Here is a 21,638-nt window from a genome sequence, read left to right as displayed (position 1 = left end):
ATATTAATACAGTGTCTTGCAAAAGTATTCACCCCCCTTGGCGTTTTTAAATGGATTTTTATTTGGATTTCATGTAATGGACATAGTCCAAATTGGTGAAGTGAAATGAAAAAAATCACTTGTTTCAAAAGATTCAAAGAAATTAATAATGGAAAAGTGGTGCGTGAATATGTATTCACCCCCTTTGCTATGAAGCCCCTAAATAAGATCTGGTGCAACCAATTACCTTCAGAAGTCACATAATTAGTTAAATAAAGTCCACCTGTGTGCAATCTAAGTGTCACATGATCTGTCATACACCTGTTCTGAAAGGCCCCAGAGTCTGCAACACCGCTAAACAAGGGGCACCACCAAGCAAGCGGCTTCATGAACACCAATGAGCTCTCCAAACAGGTCAGGGACAAAGTTGTGGAGAAGTACAGATCAGGGTTGGGTTATAAAAAAATATCAGAAACTTTGAACATCCCACGGAGCACCTTTAAATCCATTATTGGAGTATCTGTCCATAGGACCACTTTAAGCCGTACACTTCACAGAGCTGGGCTTTAAGGAAGAGTGGCCAGAAAAAAGCCATTGCATATGGAAGAAGGTACTCTGGTCAGATGAGACTTAAATTGAGCTTTTTGGCCATCAAGGAAAAATGCAATGTCTGGCGCAAACCCAACACCTTTCATCACCCCGAGAACACCACCCACCACAGTGAAGCATGGTGGTGGTGCAGGCATCATGCTGCTGGGATGTTTTTCATCAGCAGGGACTGGGAAATTTAAGGAATGATGGATGGCGCTAAATACAGGGACATTCTTGAGGAAAACCAGTTTCAGTCTTCCAGAGATTTGAGACTGGGACGGAGGTTCGCCTTCGAGCAGGACAATGACCCTAAGCATACTGCTAAAGCAACACTCAAGTGGTTTAAGGGGAAACACTTAAATGTCATGGAATGGCCTAGTCAAAGCCCAGACCTCAATCCAATTGAGAATCTGTGGGATGACTTAAAGATTGCTGTACACCAGCCGAACCCCTCCAACTTGAAGATTGGGCAAAAATCCCAGTGGCTAGATGTGCCAAGCTTATAGAGATGAGATACCCCAAGAGACCTGCAGTTGTAATTGCTGCAAAAGGTGGCTCTACAATGTATTGACTTTGGGGGGGTGAATAGTTATGCACGCTCAAGTTTTTTTGTCTTATTTCTTGTTTTGCATCTTCAAAGTGGTAGGCATGTTGTGTAAATCAAATGACACAACCCCCTCGAAAAAAAATCCATTTTAATTCCAGGTTGTAAGGCAACAAATAGGAAAAATGCCAAGTGGGGTGAAAACTTTGGCAAGCCACTGTATATGTAGCCTTAGAAATAAGGTTCATGAAATCAATAACTTGCTAACATCAGATAACATTCATATATTAGCCATTTCTGAGATTCACTTAGATAATTCATTTGATGATAAACAGTAGCAATACAAGAATATAACATATGTAGAAGAGACAGAAATGCTTATGGGGGAGGTGTTGCTGTATATATTCAGAGCCATATCACTGTAATGCTTTGAGAATATTTTATGTAAACTGTTATTGAAGTGTTGTGGTTGCAGGTTCACTTGCCACATCTAAAGCCTTTTCTTTTGGGGTGTTGCTATAGGCCACCAAGTGCGAACAGTCAGTATCTAAATAATATGTGTGAAATGCTTGATAGTGTATGTGATGTAAACAGAGGGCTACTTTCTTGGGGACCTGAATATTGAGTGGTTTTCATCAAGCTGTCCGCTCAAGAGGAAGATTCTCACTGTAACCAGTGCCTGTAATCTGGTTCAGGTTATTAATCAACCTACCAGGGTGTTTAAAAACACTACAGGAACAAGATCATCCACATGTATTGATCACATTTTTACTAATACTGTAGAACTTTGTTCTAAAGCTGTATCCGAACCCATTAGATGCAGTGATCACAATATAGTGGCTATATCCAGGAAAGCCAAAGTTCCAACAGCTGGTCCTAAAATAGTGAATAAGAGATCATACAAATGATTTTGCTGTGAATCATATGTGGATGATGTAAAAAATATTTGTTGGTCTGATGTGATTAATAAGGAGCATCCAGACGCTGCACTTGATACATTTAAGAAATTGCTTCTTCCAATTATTGATAAACATGCACCTGTTAGGAAACTGACTGTTAGAACTGTTAAGGCTCCATGGATTGATGAGGAATTGAGAAACTGTATGGTTGAAAGAGATGGGGCAAAAGGAGTGGCTAATAAGTCTGGCTGCACATCTGACTGGTTGACTTACTGCAAATTGAGAACTTATGTGACTAAACTCAACAAAAAGAAGAAGAAACTGTATTATGAAGCCAAGATCAATTATATAAAGAATGATGGAAAAAAAAACTTGAGTTCTTTACATGAAATTATGGGCAGAAAGACAAATTCAACTCCGTCTTTCATCGAATCAGATGGCTTATTCAACACAAAACCATTTGTTGTTGCCAATTATTTTAATGATTACTTCATTGGCAAAGTGGGCAAACTTAGGCAGGAAATGCCAACAATGAACAGTGAGCCATCGTATTCATGCATAAAAAAATCATAATAATGAAAGAAAAGCATTGCAAGTTTGAATTTTGTAAAGTTAGTGTGGGAGAGGTGGAAGAATTATTGTAATCGATCAAACTTGACAACTTAGATGGAAAGCTACTGAGGATGGTAGCTGACTCTATAGCCTCTCTTATATGTCATATCTTTAATCTGAGCCTAGAGGAAAGTCTTTGTCCTCAGGCCTGGAAGAAAGCCAAAGTAATTCCGCTACCCAAGAATGGTAAAGCGGCCTTTTACTGGTTCTAACAGCAGACCTACAGTTGAAGTCGGAAGTTTACATACACCTTAGCCAAATACATTTATACTCAGTATTTCACAATTCCTGACATTTAATCCTAGTAAAAATTCCCTGTCTTAGGTCAGTTAGGATCACCACTTTATTTTAAGAATGTGAAATGTCAGAATAATAGTAGGGAGAATGATTTATTTCAGCTTTTATTTCTTTCATCACATTCCCAGTGGGTCAGAAGTTTACACACACTCAATTAGTATTTGGTAGCATTGCCTTTCAATTGTTTAACTTGGGTCAAACGTTTCGGGTAGCCTTCCACAAGCTTCCCACAATAAATTGGGTGAATCCATTCCTCCTGACAGAGCTGGTGTAACTGAGTCAGGTTTGTAGGTCTCCTTGCTCGCACACACTTTTTCAGTTCTGCCCACACATTTTCTATAGGATTGAGGTCAGGGCTTTGTGATGCATTTTGCCACAACTTTGGACATATGCTTCGGGTCATTGTCCATTTGGAAGACCCATTTGCGACCAAGCTTTAACTTCCTGACTGATGTCTTGAGATGTTGCTTCAATATATCCACATAATTTTCCTTCCTCATGATGCCATCTATTTTGTGAAGTGCACCAGTCCCTCATGCAGCAAAGCACCCCCACAGCATGATGCTGCCACCCCCGTGCTTCACGTTGGGATGGTTTTCTTCAGCTTGCAAGCGTCCCCCTTTTCCTCCAAACATAACGATGGTCATTATGGCCAAACAGTTCTATTTTTGTTTAATCAGACCAGAGGATTTTTCTCCAAAAAGTAAGATCTTTGCCCCATGTGCAGTTGCAAACCGTAGTCTGGCTTTTTTATGGCAGTTTTGGAGCAGTGGCCTCTTCCTTGCTGAGTGGCCTTTCAGGTTATGTCGATATAGGACTCGTTTTACTGTGGATATAAATAATTTTGTACCTGTACCTCCAGCATCTTCACAAGGTCCTTTGCTGTTGTTCTGGGATTGATTTGCACTTTTCAACCAAAGTACGTTCATCTCTAGGAGACAGAACGCGTCTCCTTCCTGAGTGGTATGACGGCTGCGTGGTCCCATGGTGTTTATACTTGCATACTATTGTTTGTACAGATGAATGTGGTACCTTCATGCGTTTGGAAATTGCTCCCAAGGATGAACCCGACTTGTGGAGGTCTACAATATTTTTTCTGAGGTCTTTGCTGATTTCTTTTGATTTTCCCATGATGTCAAGCAAAGACGCACTGAGTTTGAAGGTAGGCCTTGAAATACATCCACAGGTACACCTCCAATTGACTCAAATGATGTCAATTAGCCTATCAGAATATTCTAAAGCCATGACATCATTTTCTGGAATTTTCCAAGAGCTGTACTGTTAGATTTCAGTGCAGCCTTTGATATTATTGACCATAACCTGTGCTTTTCAACCTCTGCCATATTGTGGATTCAGAGCTATCTATCTAATAGAACTCAAAGGGTTTCTCTAATGTCAAACATGTAAAGTGTGTTGTACCACAGGGCAGCTCTCTAGGCCCTCTACTCTTTTCTATTTTTACCATTGACCTGCCACCGGCATTAAACAAAGCATGTGTGTCCATGTATGCTTATGATTCAACCACATACGCATCAGCAACCACAGCTAATGAAGTCACTGAAACCCTTAACAAAGAGTTGCAGTCTGTTTTGGAATGGGTGGCCACTAATAAACTGGTCCTGAACATCCCTAAAACTAAGAGCATTGTATTTGGTACAAATCATTTCCTAAGTTCTAGACCTCAGCTGAATCTGGTAATGAATGGTTTGGCTGTTGAACAAGTTGAGGAGAGTAAATTACTTGGCGTTACCTTAGATTGTAAACTATCATGGTCAAAACATACAGATTCAATGGTTGTAAAGATGGGGAGAGGTCTGTCCGTAATAAAGAGATGCTCTGCTTTTTTGACAACACACTCCAAAAAGCAAGTTCTGCAGGTCCTAGTTTTGTCTAATCTTGATTATTGTCCAGTCGTGTGGTCCAGTGCTGCAACGAAAGACCTAGCTAAGCTGCAGCTGGCCCAAAACAGAGCAGCACGTCTTGCTCTTCATTGTAATCAAAGGGCTGATATAAATATTATGCATGCCAGTCTCTCTTGGCTAAGAGTTGAGGAGAGACTGACTGCATCAGTTCTTATTTTTATAAGAAACATTAATGTGTTGAAAATCCCAAATTGTTTGTATAGTCAACTTACACACAGCTCTGACACACACACACACACACACTTACCCCACCAGACATGCCAACAGGGGTCTTTTCACAGTCCCCAAATCCAGAACAAATTCAAGAAAGCGTATAGTATTTATAGAGCCATTATTGCATGGAACTCTGTTCCATCTCATATTGCTCAAATAAACAGCAAACCAAAAAAAACAGATAAAGCAACACCTCATGGCACAACGCCTCTCCACTATTTGACCTAGACAGTTTGTGTGTATGTATTGATATGTAGACTACGTGTGCCTTTAAAAATGTTTTATGTAGTTCTGTCCTTGAGCTGTTCTTGTTAATTAATGTTCTGTATTATGTCATGTTTCATGTTTTATGTGGACTCCAGGAAGAGTAGCTGCTGCTTTTGCAACAGTTAATGGCAATCCTAATAAAATACCAAATACTAAAACAGTGGTAGGTCTGATCACCAACAACGACGAGACAGCCTATAGGGAGGTCAGAGACTTGGCCGTGTGGTGCCAGGATAACAACCTCTCCCTCAATGTGATCAAGACAACGGAGATGATTGTGGACTACAGGAAAAAAAAGAGGACTGAGCATGCCCCCATTCTCATCGACGGGGCTGTAGTGGAACAGGTTGAGAGCTTCAAAGTCCTTGGTGTCCACATCATCAACAAACTAACATGGTTCAAGCATACCACGACAGTCGTGAAGAGGGCACGACAAAACCTATTCCCCCTCAGGAGACTGAAAAGATTTGGCATGGGTCCTCAGATCCTCAAAAAGTTATACAGCTGCACCATCGAGAGCATCCTGACTGGTTGCTTCACTGCCTGGTATTGCAACTGCTCGGCCTCCGACCGCAAGGCACTACAGAGGGTAGTGCGTACGGCCCAGTACATCACTGGGGCCAAGCTTCCTGCCATCCAGGACCTCTATACCAGGCGGTGTCAGAGGAAAGCTCTAGAAATTGTCAAAGACTCCAGCCACCCTAGTCATAGACAAGCGGTACCGCCAAGTCTAGGTCCAAAAGGCTTCTTAACAGCTTCTACCCCTAAGCCATAAGACTCCTGAACAGCTAAACATGGCTACCCGGACTATTTGCATTGTCCCCCCCCCCCCTCTTTTACGCTGCTGCTACTCTGTTTATTATCTATGCATAGTCACTTTAACTCTACCCACATGTACATATTACCTCGACTAACCGGTGCCCCCACACATTGACTCTGTACCGTTACCCCCTGAATATAGTTTCCCTACTGTTATTTTATTTTACTGCTGCTCTTTAATTATTTGTTATTTTTATATTTTTACTTATCTATTTTTTTCTTAAAACTGCATTGTTGGTTAAGGGCTTGTAAGCATTTCACTGTTGTATTCGGCACATGTGGCAAATAAAATTGTATTCACTCACACATACTTACACTGACATCCCTACACACACACTCACACACACATACTGACGCCCCACACACACACATTCACATACTCATTTACAAAGGACAAAGTAAGCATTTTACTGTTAGTCAACACCTGTTGTTTACGAAGCAATGTGACAAATATAATTTTATTTGATCGTAGTGCAGATAGTGTTCCCAGAACTGCAAAGTGTATGGCCATACTAAGTGCATTTCCTGAAGAAAAGAAACAGTCTGGAAGTTTATCCTCATTGTGTTTGTCTGTGTTTTGCAGGTCCTTCCCTTACTGGCTGAACTATATCTTGTCCATCATGTACTGCAGTGAGAACAACCACATAGGTTCATACCTGGAGGAGACGAGAAGCTGCTCTTGCCCCTACGAACACCCATCCTGCCAGGGCGTCATCCCCTGCACCATGGGCGAGGGCTCCTTCTGCGCCTCCTGCTCCTACGACAACCGCTCCCGCTGTGCCACCTGCAATCCTGGGTACATGCTCAGCCAGGGGGTCTGCCGCAACGAGGTGCCGGACTCCACAGACCACTACATAGGCTTTGAGATGGACATGCAGGACCTGGAGCTGAGATACCTGCTGCAGAAGAAAGACACCCGTATTGGCATCCATGGGATCTTCGTCAGCAACGATGTCCGGCTCAACAACTGGTTTGACCCGTCGTGGAGGAAGAGGATGCTGCTGACACTCAAGAGCAACAAGTACAAGTCCAACCACGTCCACATGCTCCTCGGGATGACCCTGCAGATCTGCCTTACTAAGAACAGCACCCTGGAGCCAGTGCTGTCTGTCTACATCAACCCCTTTGGGGGCAGTCACTCTGAGAGCTGGATCATGCCCATACACCAGAACAGCTACCCCGACTGGGAGAGGACTAAACTAGACATTCCCCTGGACTGCTACAACTGGACGTTGACTTTGGGCAACAAGTGGAAAACATTTTTTGAGACTGTCCACTTCTACTTGCGGAGCCGGATCAGTGCTCCGTCGCCCCTAGGGAACGCCTCATTCTACTACGAACCTTTAGAGTTCCTGGAGCCTGGTAAGAACCTGGGCTACATGAAAATAAACAGCATCCAGGTGTTTGGCTACAGTATGCACTTTGACCCGGAAGCGATCCAGGACCTGATTCTGCAGCTGGACTACCCGTACACTCAGGGATCGCAGGACTCAGCCCTGCTTCAGTTGCTGGAGATCAGGGACCGGGTCAACAGACTGTCCCCTCCTGGACCTCAGCTCCTGGACCTCTTTTCCTGCCTGCTGCGCCACCGCCTGAAATTATCCACCACAGATGTTGTCCGAATACAGGCAGCATTGCAGGTTTTCTCTGCAAAACAGCCGAACTCCATGGAATACGAAACAACCAAATTATGTAGCTAATAAGGGGCCGGAGTCCAACTACACAGATGCTTGTGCTGCTATCACACTGACCTGATTACAGTTAAGAGCAATTTTGTAAGGCACTGAGGGACATTTTTTGTTGTTGTTATGATGTTGAGCTCTGTTCATCGGGATTAATGTAAAATTATATATTGTGTCATAGAAACATAAGGGGGCTTATTCTTACATGATAAGAATAAGAAACAGAGTTGATTTCTGACCGTGATGGAAATAAATATCATCACTGATATGTTGCCCATAGATTGCACAGATCTCAATAATCACTTAAAATGTGAAACCTTTGCTGATAATTAAGTGTTATCTCAACAGTGTGTTTGGTTTGACACCAGCATGGCTTTACTTAAGTCCTTCACTTTGTTATTGAACACACCTTTTTTTTATTCTCACACTCTGCTGTTGAATCCCACTCCACCTCATGTGTCCAGAGCAAAATGAGACGCTAAGGAAATCAAATGTTCCTTGTTTTAAGTTTAAATTCCCACACAGGCTTTTCTATTTCACATATTTGTAAAATTAGAGTTATACAATACTTCAGACATGCAGAAATAAAACACGATAAACGCAATGGCTAGTATGTTTATGTTACTTTTATTTTTTATAATGCAGTCGTTTGTGAACAGTTATGAAACAGTGTCTATATGATGTATGAAAACATTCTGAATTTGCTCATTCACTAAATAAAAATCATTTTTATGTGCCGTCTGTAAATAGTTTAGATGTCTATTTTTATCAGAGAACCTATGTATGATAAATATATTTATATTTGATCTTTGGTTAATTAATCTAGATTATATCATATTTGATGCAACTGGCACAAAAAGAGACACACTAAAATAAAGTTATTTCCAGATCCTGTCAATTAACACCAATTCACAAAATGACAGGGATATAAATGGAAGTGTGTCAGTTAAGATTATATTTCAATATCAATCTCTTCTATGAAAAGGAAATGCTTCATGCAAACCACAGAATATCTCATTAGGATGTTCCATTCAGTGTATTGAGAGGATTTCTTATCCTGTAATTTGAGAGCAGGATAGCCATACATTCTAAGAAATGTTGCCTTGAGTGAGCCTTTGCAATTCATCTGTGTAAAAGACTTGGACAAGGCAACATTGCCCGACAACAGAATAATATATTAAAGTCACAACAAACCCTAGAGCACAACTCGCTCCAGTGTTTGGCATAAAACGCCAGGTGACTTATTCTTCGACTAATGATTTTTCCCCTTGGATAGCCTTGAAAGCAATCCAGCCAATTCACTGCAGGAAAAAAGTGTAAAATGCTAAAGGAGTGGTAGCCTGGAAGGTTTCCCTATAACTTCAGATGATCATCAATCAAAGTGGAGGCATTCCTTATTTATCGATTTACTCCCTTTTCGTTCTGGCTCTCATTATTTAGTACCTTTTCAGATTTTGTGAGAATATGAGGCATGAATCTTTGAAGTATTATGTGCCAATATGAAATATGGCTTTAAGAAAAAGACAATGCTCATTGGACGTCTGATGACATAACAGTGAAACAAAAGCTGCCATGGGTACACTTGAAATGTGAGTTGAAGGACTTTCAATTGTCTTTGTTTAATTACATCCCACTGGGCACAAACTGGTTGAATCAACATTGTTTCAACACAGTTTGTGCCCAGTTTTGTCAACCTATTGTGACGTGGAATCTACGTGGAAAATACATTGGATTCGAAAAAGTCATCAATGTAAACTTGTTTTGAGGGTGACATTTCAACCACATGATTATGTCATTATGGTAACCACATTTCAACATAGACAAACCTTCTATAAAATATTTTGAATTTGTACCTTTAAAATGTCAGATCTTCAAAGTAAAATCCACTATCAGAAAAAAACAATAAGCTGGGCAGCACCTCCTAATGGAGAATTGATCTATCTACAGCAACCTTTTGGTCTCCCATCCATGATTTTAACCAAGCCCTGCTTAGCTATGATATTTGTCACTGATTATTACCAACATGCTATCGTGAGAATGATGTTGAGCGATTTCCACTTAAAAACTAAATAGATTCACTGTTGCTATCGAAGTAATTCCAAAGGGTAGGTTTAACAGAGCAAATGAAATGTAATCATATAACATCAATAATGCTATTTAGGCCTATATTATTTTATTTAACCTTTACTTGAAGTTGAACTGACAGCATTTTAGCAACATTAAATCTTATTAAACTCTGTTCATAAGAATGTATATATATATATATATATATATATATATATATATATATATATATATATATATATATATTACATTTTCTGACAAGTGAGCACTTAGATTTTCACTTTTTCATAAATTACGTATATTAAGGCATTTGAGAAAATATAGAGTGGGAAAGCGGCCGTGCGTTTGGACAATTAATAGACACTGCAGTAAATAAAACCTAATAAAATAATTAGGTGTCTACACAGACAGTTACGCAATAGCCAATCAGAGCTACAGTTGGCCGTTACGCAAACAAGCCATTTGCCACAAGGGCCATCATTCACTTTGAACTGACCTGTGTGTTTACAGACCGTTGCAACAGCGCGACTTTAGATCATTAGAACGCATTTGGCGAAGCCACAAAATACACCTGAATGGATTTCTGCAAATATGTAAATAACACGGGAATCCCCTTACATTTTGGAACTTTACAGTCCTATTGATCAAACAACCACAAAAAGGTAGGCTATATTTCCCTTTATGCACATCAACAACAACAAGATGAACAACGAATGCTAGCCAGAGGAAGATGAGCTAAAATCTAACAAAGGAACATTAGATAAACCCTCTCAAACTTTTTCAGCTAGTTGGCCGTCAAAATTGCACTGATAAACAATGGGGAATAGTACATAGCCAGCTCGTCTTTCTGCAGCTTGCCTGCCATATGCATGCTTGTCCAAACCAAGCACCCAATCTAACTGGCTAAAGCTGACTAGCTTGCTAGCTAGCTACTTCCAGAGAACACCTCACTTTGACCATTTTATTCAACCTAGCAGAGCTGGTTAGGCTGTTTATATGTTATCTAGAGCATTCATGACTATCAATTACTTTTTTTGCCTACATTTACTGACACCGGTCCTATTCAGCGTGTGTTACGCGTTTGTAAATTCATCAGTTATTCTGTGCTTTGGCACACTCAGACGAGAGTGCTCTGAAATCGGAGTAGATAGCCAGAGGGAATTTGCGAACGCAAGAGATATGCTAACTGGGTAACAGTCATTCAAGTTCAGCATAGCTAGCTAGCTAGCTGGCAAAGCGATTCACATTTCTTGCTAGCTAAGCAAAATACACCTGAATCTCTAGCTGTGTAGCCACAGAAAACAATATGAGGGAAGAAGTCAGTCAGTCACTCACCCACTCCTGCAATGACATGACATCCTCCTAGCAGCTAGCTAGCTAACGCTAGGTTTTGTGTTTTTTGATTGCTACATAAAAGGATACGCTAGATATTAGCCACGTTATGACTGACTTGTGATCATTGCCCTTGCTAGTTTGGTTGTATTGACATTCCCAGCCTTAGTTACATTCGTCAGTTTTTGTCCAAAATATTGAGTCATTGAAACTGAAACAGTGCATCCCGAATGGAGGCAGCAAACAATGACCAGGCCAGCTGGGATTTACAACCTGATAGCAATATTTTTGGGACTACCAAGAAATGTATTGGTGAATTATATTAATCATGCATTGAACTGCATCCATCTATTCTGCCAACAATACCTTACTGTACATCATGGAATGTTGATTAAAATAGAACCTATTTTTAAAACCTCTTATAAAGTTGGTTTTGTAGCACAAACTGGGAATTTGATATTTTTGACTGATATTATGATTGTTTGTTTCATATCTGCAAAGTAGTTAAAATGCTGTCAGTTCCACTTTAACCAGGCAACTCAATTAAGAACAAAATCTTATTTACATTGACAGCCAGGTAAAAGGCAGGAGATATGCTTGTTAAAAGTTTTGAGTTTCAGTTCACCTTGATCCTATGGGTGTTATTTTGAAAATGCCTGATCTCTATGGCAAGACGCATAATTCACTCAAGTTTTGTCAAAATCGGGCCAGTGGTGTCTGAGATATTGCGTGTGACTAACGTACGAACGGATGAAGACCGATCCATATTCCCCTCTCAGATTTTCATTGGGGGGCACAATAACAGTGCTTTAGAACACAATGAAAATAGAAATAAGAAAGAAATAAGCCAAATAAAAAGGACAGAGCCCTCTACACGACCTCTCCAATTAGTCTTGCGAGAGAGAACTTGGTGACAGCTTGGTAAGTTCTGTCTCGTATGACTGCTTGGTGTATCACTAACCATGATCAAAAAAGGCAACAGTAAACATGTAGTCCCTCACGAATGATGCTGCACACCCCTTGGGCAAATAAGTGTAATTTAGTAAAATATGGATTGCTACGCATCATTTACGCCCCCAAAAAAGTTAATTAGGCCAGCGGTGTCTGAGACATTGTGTGGGTTAGCTAGACTCATGTACCTGACATTATGTGCCAAATTTCAGCACTCTGAGTCAAACGGATCAAGAGATATAAACATGTCCCCGTTATAGCGCCACAATGTGGTTGATATGAATGTTCTTGCATATGTTGAATCTTGACAGTGTTTGCAACATATGTACCAAATTGTGTTACAATATGAATATCCTTGACTGATTTATATGCATTTATGTACCAGGCCACGCCCACGTAAATGTTGATTGGCCATGTTGTTTTAGGTACTAGTCTGGAAAATATTGAGATTGTTTGGGATGAGTCGGACCGCAGAGTGAATGAAAAGCAGCCAACAAGTGCTCAGCATATGTGGAAATTCCTTCAAGACTGTTGGAAAAGCATTCCAGGTGAAGCTGATTGAGAGAATGCTAAGAGCGTGCAAAGCTGTCATCAAGGCAAAGGGTGGCTATTTGAAGAATCTCAAATATAAAATATATTTTGATTTGTTTAACACTTTTTTTGTTACTACATGATTCCATATGTGTTGTTTCATAGTTTTGATGTCTTCACTATTATTCTACAATGTAGAAAATAGTTTTAAAAAAAAAACTTGAATGAGTAGGTGTTCTAAAACTTTTGACCGGTAGTGTATGTATTTTACTCAAGGCATATTTAGAATCTACAGGATATGTATTTCATCCTAGGGACTGTTGAACTGTTTTCTGTACAGTAGGAACATACTGTCGACACTTATTAGATTTATCTCAATGGTTAAAAATGTGCTGAATTCTTAGAATCAGCGGGGTGGTCCCGTGGTACCCTGTCCAGCCTATCAGCCCGCCCTCTGTGAGTATCCCTATAACTACAGGACTTGCTAACAGACTGGTTTATCAAGTTTATTCGCGGTGCAGCCACACCAGTTGAACAAATGATCCACATTCCCTTGGAACCAAACACCTATAGATGAGACCTATCCTACTCAGACAGAAGCAATCATCCTAGAGGTCATCCTGTGGAATGCACTGTTTGCTCATTCAAGACTAACTGACTGAGTTTACAATCCATCCTGGCTGGGATCAGAGGAAGAATTCACTGCTCTCCTGGACAGAGGACTGAGAACTGAGAGAGAGAGAGCTCCTTCAGCTGTGAGCTATTTCGCACTACTGTTGAGAGAGACTTGGAAACAAACCTTTTCCCTGGCTCCATCCCATCCTAACAGAATCCAACTGGGCAGGCAACACCAACATGCAAGTAATTTACCCTATTACATTCTTAATTTCCTCTGATAGTGGCGTTGTGTGGGTAAAGTGGTGGAAGTCATTGAGTATTGTAAAATGGCAGGTCTAATTTACAAACCAATGATCGATACTGTCCCGGCACTGTCCACATCGGATGCTAACTGGTGGCCTAGTCCATGCCTATTCCTCGTTGGTGAGCTCTATAGTTTCGCTGTTGTGAAAGCCTATGTCGATGTAGTCCACTCACATTTTCTCTTTCAATTAATAAGATCATATCATTTTCAAAAGTCCTGTGAATGTGTTGTTGTATTTGCTTGAGTTGAGTATTGACATGTGGAGCTTTATATTGACATGGAGCTTCTCACCTCAATAACTGTGTTGTATCCTATTATACCCTGTCTTGATATTGTATCTTTTAAATACTTAATATTCTTATTTTGTCTTAACTTATTTAGTCTAGTAAATAAAACCTTGAATTAATTATTTGTGGCATTGAAGTCATTTGCCAGTGACTGGGTTTTTGCAGTTCCAGAACTAACAGCTATTAATAATGAGAATATTGTAAATTGACTGTTGATTAGACTATTGTTGATATAGTGATTAATGGTATAAAAGTTCATGATAACTACTGATAGAGTTAAGTCAAGGGTTTCTCTATATCCAACCCTTAATGGGTCCCTCGAAGATTAATTTGGATAGGATAAACAAATAAATCAGATAAATTAATTATTCCAGTAATTAATCAGTAAATTATCTTGAATATTAATTAGCCAAAAGTCACAAAAAAAATGTGCCCCATTGCGTGGAGCTTATAGAGAAACGGCTGCTTGCTTTTGAACTTCAATGCACAAATAATTATACTTAGAACTCATAGTCCATAACTCAAAGCTTATCAGTGAAGTAGCTTGTATGTATGTTTCCCTTAAGTCAGAAGTAATAAGACGCTTGTCTGTGTGTTGCAAACTGACTGGCCCAGTCAGGATGGTAGTTGTACTTTGAGAATTTAAGATTAATTAGTGTCCTAATGAGCATAGTATTTATCATAGCCTACTGTGGCTACTGGGACCATTGACTCACTTTTGCAATTGTCTGTAGGAAAGAGGGGTTTTCCCACTTTCAAATATTAGCGCTTCTACAGATTACTGTGTGTTCCGGGAAAACAGATTGGAATTGGATGAATTTATGTTTTGATCTGGGTGTTCCAGTTTTAAAATCATTTTGCTAGCAGAAATACCCAAAGTTGTTGGCTATTCGCTAGAGGGGTGGGGGCTGGAAGGCATTTCCCTATTTTGATTGATAGGAAAGCATTTGATAGGATTGATAGAAAACCATGTGATAGAATTGATAGGCAGGCATTTCCCTATTAATTTGTTAAAGCGTGGTTAAAAACCTAATTTTGGTGACCAATAGGGAGAGCATGACATCGGACTCTGAATAATTGGATTTACAGTATTCCCCTGAAAAATAATTTCATTAAGGTAAACGAAGGTTGATGTGAATATTGTCACAAAACGAACTGTAAGACGTTAAGCTTAAGCAAAAGGGAACTTGTATTCTCTATTTCAACCCCGACACGAGATCAGAGTGATACGCCCTCTTCGGCGCTTGGCACAGAGATATACAGTTCTGGTACAAAGAGAAAACGGGAAGCTGGGTGTGTATGTATGTATAGCCCATTGAGCTATAAAAGAATGGTATAGCCTCCGCCAAGAGGTCTAAACGCCATAACGAGCTTACACTCACTTTGTGTTGGCGACGGAACAGTGTCTTGGAATTCTTCCTGTTCTCATATTCTGCGATCTCTCAGAGGCTAAATAATTAGCCACAGTGCTAATTCAGTGTCAAAGTGACACACTCTCGCTCTCTTAGGATGGAAATCCCATCTTTATACAAATCTTGCGTGATTTCAACACTTCTGGGTACACCTTTGTGTAGCACCGTTGACGCGTTTCCCAGTGTGTGGTAGTCATCTACCCTACTTGGACAGCTCGCGTCCTCCCTCTGGTGGCGAAAAGTTGATAGCACCACAGCTAAATAGGACAACCATCTTATGCTGCCAACTTACTTCCCTCCGCACTTAATCAGCGCTCCATTTGTCGTACATTACTTAAACGATTAAGCTACGAAGTTGGTATTTGTGTATGATCACAGTTTCATCATTTTTGGCCATTTTGCTAATTTACAAAACAATCCAATAGCGCAGCTAGTTTGAACACTGACTCTAATCACTGATCCTGTGTTGATAATGATCAATCATTCTTGATTCATTGTGGTTAATTATTAATGTATTAATTTGCATTTATAGGTTACTGCTTGATTGATTATTCATCAACACTATTCAATATTTTAACCACATTAAAACAGTTAACAATTACACTTCAACATACAGTTGAAGTTGGAAGTTTACATACACTTAGGTTGGAGTCATTAAAACTCGTTTTTAAACCACTCCTCAAATTTCTTGTAACAAACTATAGTTTTCGCAAGTCGGTTAGGACATCTATTTTGTGCATGACACAAGTAATTTTTCCAACAATTGTTTACAGACAGATTATTTCACTTATAATTCACTGTATCACAATTTCAGTGGGTCAGAAGTTAACATTCACTAAGTTGACTGTGCCTTTAAACAGCTTGGAAAATTCCAGAAAATGATGTCATGGCTTTAGAAGGTTCTGATAGGCTAATTGACATCATTTGAGTCAATTGGAGGTGTACATGTGGATGTATATCAAGGCCTACCTTCAAACGCAGTGCCTCTTTGCTTGACATCATGGGAAAATCAAAAGAAATCAGCCAAGACCTCAGAAAAATAATTGTAGACCTCCACAAGTCTGGTTCATCCTTGGGAGCAATTTCCAAACGCCTGAAGTTACCACGTTCATCTGTACAAACAATAGTATGCAAGTATAAACACCATGGGACCACGCAGCCGTCATACCGCTGAGGAAGGAGACGCGTTCTGTCTCCTAGAGATGAACGTACTTTGGTGCTAAAAGTGCAAATCAATCCCAGAACAACAGCAAAGGACCTTGTGAAGATGCTTGAGGAAACAGGTACAAAAGTATCAATATCCACAGTAAAACGAGTCCCATATCGACATAACCTGAAAGGCCGCTCAGCAAGGAAGAAACCACTGCTCCAAAACCGCCAAAAAAAAGCCAGATTACAGTTTGCAACTGCACATGGGGACAAAGATCTTACTTTTTGGAGAAATGTCCTCTGGTCTGATGAAACAAAAATAGAACTGTTTGGCCATAATGACCATCGTTATGTTTGGAGGAAAAAGGAGAAGGCTTGCAAGCCGAAGAGCACCATCCCAATCGTGAAGCACAGGGGTGGCAGCATCATGCTGTAGGGATGCTTTGCTGCAGGAGGGACTGGTGCACTTCACAAAATAGATGGCATCATGAGGAAGGAAAATTATGTGGATATATTGAAGCAACATCTCAAGACATCAGTCAGGAAGTTAAAGCTTGGTCGTAAATGGGTCTTCCAAATGGACAATGACCCCAAGCATACTTCCAAAGTTGTGGCAAAATGGCTTAAGGACAACAAAGTCAAGGTATTGGAGTGGCCATCACAAAGCCCTGACCTCAATCCTATTGAAAATCTGTGGGCAGAACTGAAAAAGTGTGTGCGAGCAAGGAGACCTACAAACCTGACTCAGTTACATCAGCTCTGTCAGGAGGAATGGGCCAAAATTCACCCAACTTATTATGGGAAGCTTGTGGAAGGCTACCCGAAATGTTTGACCCAAGTTAAACAATTTAAAGGCAATACTACCAAATACTAATTGAGTGAATGTAAAATTCTGACCCACTGGGAATGTGATGAAATAAATAAAAGCTTAAATAAATCATTCTCTCTACTATTATTCTGACATTTCACATTCTTAAAATAAAGTGGTGATCCTAACTGACCTAAGACAGGGAATTTTTACTAGGATTAAATGTCAGGAATTGTGAAAAACTGAGTTTGTATGTAAACTTCCGACTTCAACTGTACCTTTGATACAGTAACTCATATTAAACAGGTTGTTTTTCTCAGTTATTGATCAACTGCCAAGTACTAATCAATGCAACGTATTTTTCATTGCCAGCTTACCTAATTGTAAACAACCCAATTAACCCATTGATATACAGAACATACTGTGATCAACTTTAAGTAACACATTTTATTGAATGACATTAAATTAATTACACCATGGCGGGTGGATTCATACAGCTTTGCTCATTAATACTCCAGTTGATCAATACATTGCCCTACTAATTTCTTAATTTTTAGAGGCTAATTTCTTAATTGTGAATACTGTAATTGACTAAATTCAGTTATCCACTGTCGGTATACCTCCTCTCATCAATAAGAGGATACCCTTTAAGGTGTCTGTCCATCTTTTAGTTCCAAATTTATATTAAAAACTTCAACTAGAGCGAGAAGCCTGGCCAAACTTTCAGAAGGGATTCCTGAGATTTCTGCTCTATTGAACAAACCCTCTATTACAGAGATGTTCATCACCACCTATGCAAGGATATTAACCCCAACTATGCAGAAGAATTTAACATTTTCGATAACAACGCAATAAGCAACATAACAGCAGATATAGCAACCTCCGTCCTTCAAAATAGGCCTTCTGTTCTAGCCCTGGTGAAGGTTCTCTCCAGTCTAGCCCTGAATTATGGTCGCCAGCTAAGATGAATGACAATCCAGTACCTCATGGCGCAGGAAAAACATGAAAAGGAAGCAACTGACATGCTGGGACGGCTGGAGAGAACCAGGAAGAGGTTGCAGCGGTCTGAAAGAGAATGGCCACAGAGGAACTGCAACTGAAGGCTGACCAATTGAGGGAAATAGCACAACTGAACGATAATGAGCAAACCCAAACTCTCAAGCTAAATATTCATATTCAAGAACAGCTTGATAAAGCATCGCAGAAATATGGTTGAAATTAAAACCCAACTTGACAAATCAGACAACCAAGCTGCCAAATGACTGCAAAACTCCATACTGTCGAGGCATCTTTTAGCAATGCTTTTAAGGAGACCGCTGATTTAAACAGGAAAATACGGGCAAAAGACCCTAAAACCACCAAACTCTTGGAGACCTCATTCCAACTGCAGGACGAGAAAAACCAGGTAAGAAGCCAGGAGGAGGACATTTTTAAACGACTAGGGGACATTTCTTCCTTGAATGCATCACTCCACGACTGAGACACCTCCTTGTGCAATGTGCAGGAAAAGTATGAGTCCGAAAATAACATATGTAAAACTTATGAGAAAAGTCCTTAACTATCCAATTGAACAGGGCACCACCCTCAAACGCCAGTTGGAGGTGCTTCAGAGAAGTTTCTCACCTTCAGATGGATCCCAATGGGACGGCCAGACCTACAGCCTGAGCGTTATACGTACATGTTGGAGGACGACGGAAGATTCAGGTCTTCCCCTCGAACAGGTGACCCACTCTCTCTTCCTCCCAGCCACTTGGCCCAGAGCAACGCTCTTTCCCTTGGCCATTCAGGCTCAAGCGGCACATTTCCTCTTGGCCTCTCGGCCCCAGAACCCGCTCCTAGCAACGCTATTCTTCGCCGCAACATTACCGGGGAAAACTCTTGGATAAAATCGTCAAAAACACCCGCACTTTTGACCCCGTGCCCTGAAAGTCCAATGACACGGAGGCATACTTGGCTGATCTAAGGGAGACCCTAGACAACCATCCAGAGGCCATCGATGCAGATTGGCTTTACCTGCTGAAACGCACGTCCAATAGGCACTTTACGAACTTTGTCCATCACCAACCTAGTCATGTGCAGAACATCCTCAAGCCTACCTCCACCATATCTGTACAGCCTACTTGTGTAACCTCACTGAACCAGGCATGGAAGAACTCTTAGCGATTAGACAGATGTTTTTAGCAAACATATCCCAGATACGTTACCTTCTTAGGAACAATGGCTCATGATGGTGTGCTCATTTCTGACCTCCACGAACTTGCCAGTACAGCTTACAATGTCTCAAAGGTGAGCCACGCTAAGACCCCTGACCCCTCTGTGTTCACTATTCAACATGAGCATTCCATCCAGACAGAGAACGCGGCCGCCCCAAAAAATGGGCAACCTGACTACCAACCACAACACAATAATTCCTATCATGGCCGGCATAAGAATAACGACTGGTACATGCCTAACAGGTCGTACATTTACATTTACATTTACGTCATTTAGCAGACGCTCTTATCCAGAGCGACTTACAAATAGGTGCATTCACCTTATAGCCAGTGGGATAACCACTTTACAATTTTTTTCATTTTTTATTTATTTATTTAATTTAATTTTTTGGGGGGGGTGTTTTGGAGTAAAGGGGGGGGGGGTAAAAGGATTACTTTATCCTATCCCAGGTATTCCTTAAAGAGGTGGGGTTTCAAATGTCTCCGGAAGGTGGTGAGTGACTCCGCTGTCCTGGCGTCGTGAGGGAGCTTGTTCCACCATTGGGGTGCCAGAGCAGCGAACAGTTTTGACTGGGCTGAGCGGGAACTATGCTTCCGCAGAGGTAGGGGAGCCAGCAGGCCAGAGGTGGATGAACGCAGCGCCCTCGTTTGGGTGTAGGGACTGATCAGAGCCTGAAGGTACAGAGGTGCCGTTCCCCTCACAGCTCCGTAGGCAAGCACCATGGTCTTGTAGCAGATGCGAGCTTCAACTGGAAGCCAGTGGAGTGTGCGGAGGAGCGGGGTGACGTGAGAGAACTTGGGAAGGTTGAACACCAGACGGGCTGCGGCATTCTGGATGAGTTGTAGGGGTTTAATGGCACAGGCAGGGAGCCCAGCCAACAGCGAGTTGCAGTAATCCAGACAGGAGATGACAAGTGCCTGGATTAGGACCTGTGCCGCTTCCTGTGTAAGGCAGGGTCGTACTCTCCGAATGTTGTAGAGCATGAACTTACAGGATCGGGTCACCGCCTTGATGTTAGCGGAGAACGACAGGGTGTTGTCCAGGGTCACGCCAAGGCTCTTCGCACTCTGGGAGGAGGACACAACGGAGTTGTCAACCGTGATGGCGAGATCATGGAACGGGCAGTCCTTCCCCGGGAGGAAGAGCAGCTCCGTCTTGCCGAGGTTCAGCTTGAGGTGGTGATCCGTCATCCATACTGATATGTCTGCCAGACATGCAGAGATGTGATTCGCCACCTGGTTATCAGAAGGGGGAAAGGAGAAGATTAGTTGTGTGTCGTCTGCGTAGCAATGATAGGAGAGGCCATGTGAGGATATGACAGAGCCAAGTGACTTGGTGTATAGCGAGAATAGGAGAAGGCCTAGAACTGAGCCCTGGGGGACACCAGTGGTGAGAGCACGTGGTGCGGAGACAGCTTCTCGCCACGCCACTTGGTAGGAGCGACCAGTCAGGTAGGACGCAATCCAAGAGTGAGCCGCGCCGGAGATGCCCAGCTCGGAGAGGGTGGAGAGGAGGATCTGATGGTTCACAGTATCAAAGGCAGCAGACAGGTCTAGAAGGACAAGAGCAGAGGAGAGAGAGTTAGCTTTAGCAGTGCGGAGAGCCTCTGTGACACAAAGAAGAGCAGTCTCAGTTGAATGACCAGTCTTGAAACCTGACTGGTTTGGATCAAGAAGGTCATTCTGAGAGAGATAGCAAGAGAGTTGGCTAAAGACGGCACGCTCAATAGTTTTGGAGAGAAAAGAAAGAAGGGATACTGGTCTGTAGTTGTTGACATCAGAGGGATCGAGTGTTGGTTTTTTGAGAAGGGGTGCGACTGTGTTGGTTTTTTGAGAAGGGGTGCGACTCTCACTCTCTTGAAGATGGAAGGGACATAGCCAGCGGTCAAGGATGAGTTGATCAGCGAGGTGAGGTAAGGGAGAAGGTCACCGGAGATGGTCTGGAGAAGAGAGGAGGGGATAGGGTCAAGCGGGCAGGTTGTTGGGCGGCCTGCCGTCACAAGTCGCAAGATTTTATCTGGAGAGAGAGGGGAGAAAGAAGTCAAAGCATAGGGTAGGGCAGTGTGAGCAGGACCAGCAGTGTCATTTGACTTAACAAACGAGGATCGGATGTCGTCAACCTTCTTTTCAAAATGGTTGACGAA

At 41.5% G+C, this 21,638-nt stretch overlaps 1 protein-coding gene across 1 annotated transcript in view; it reads left to right on the top strand.

Moving 5' to 3' along the window:
* LOC311131468 (BMP/retinoic acid-inducible neural-specific protein 3-like) overlaps positions 1 to 7,843 on the top strand; it is a gene marked incomplete at both ends in the record, with an annotated part of 44,424 nt that extends 36,581 nt beyond the window's left edge. The window contains one exon of the mRNA XM_084164482.1: positions 6,727 to 7,843. Within this exon, the coding sequence (XP_084020608.1) occupies positions 6,727 to 7,843 (1,117 nt within the window). The remainder of the gene's footprint in view (positions 1 to 6,726) is intronic.
* Positions 7,844 to 21,638: the final 13,795 nt, after the last annotated feature.

This window comes from Coregonus lavaretus (assembly GCF_964263955.1).
Source record: "Coregonus lavaretus genome assembly, chromosome: 6".
Classification (NCBI taxonomy): Eukaryota; Metazoa; Chordata; class Actinopteri; order Salmoniformes; family Salmonidae; genus Coregonus; species Coregonus lavaretus.
Note: the sequence above shows the minus strand (reverse complement) of the source record. Positions and strands in the feature narration are given on the sequence as shown.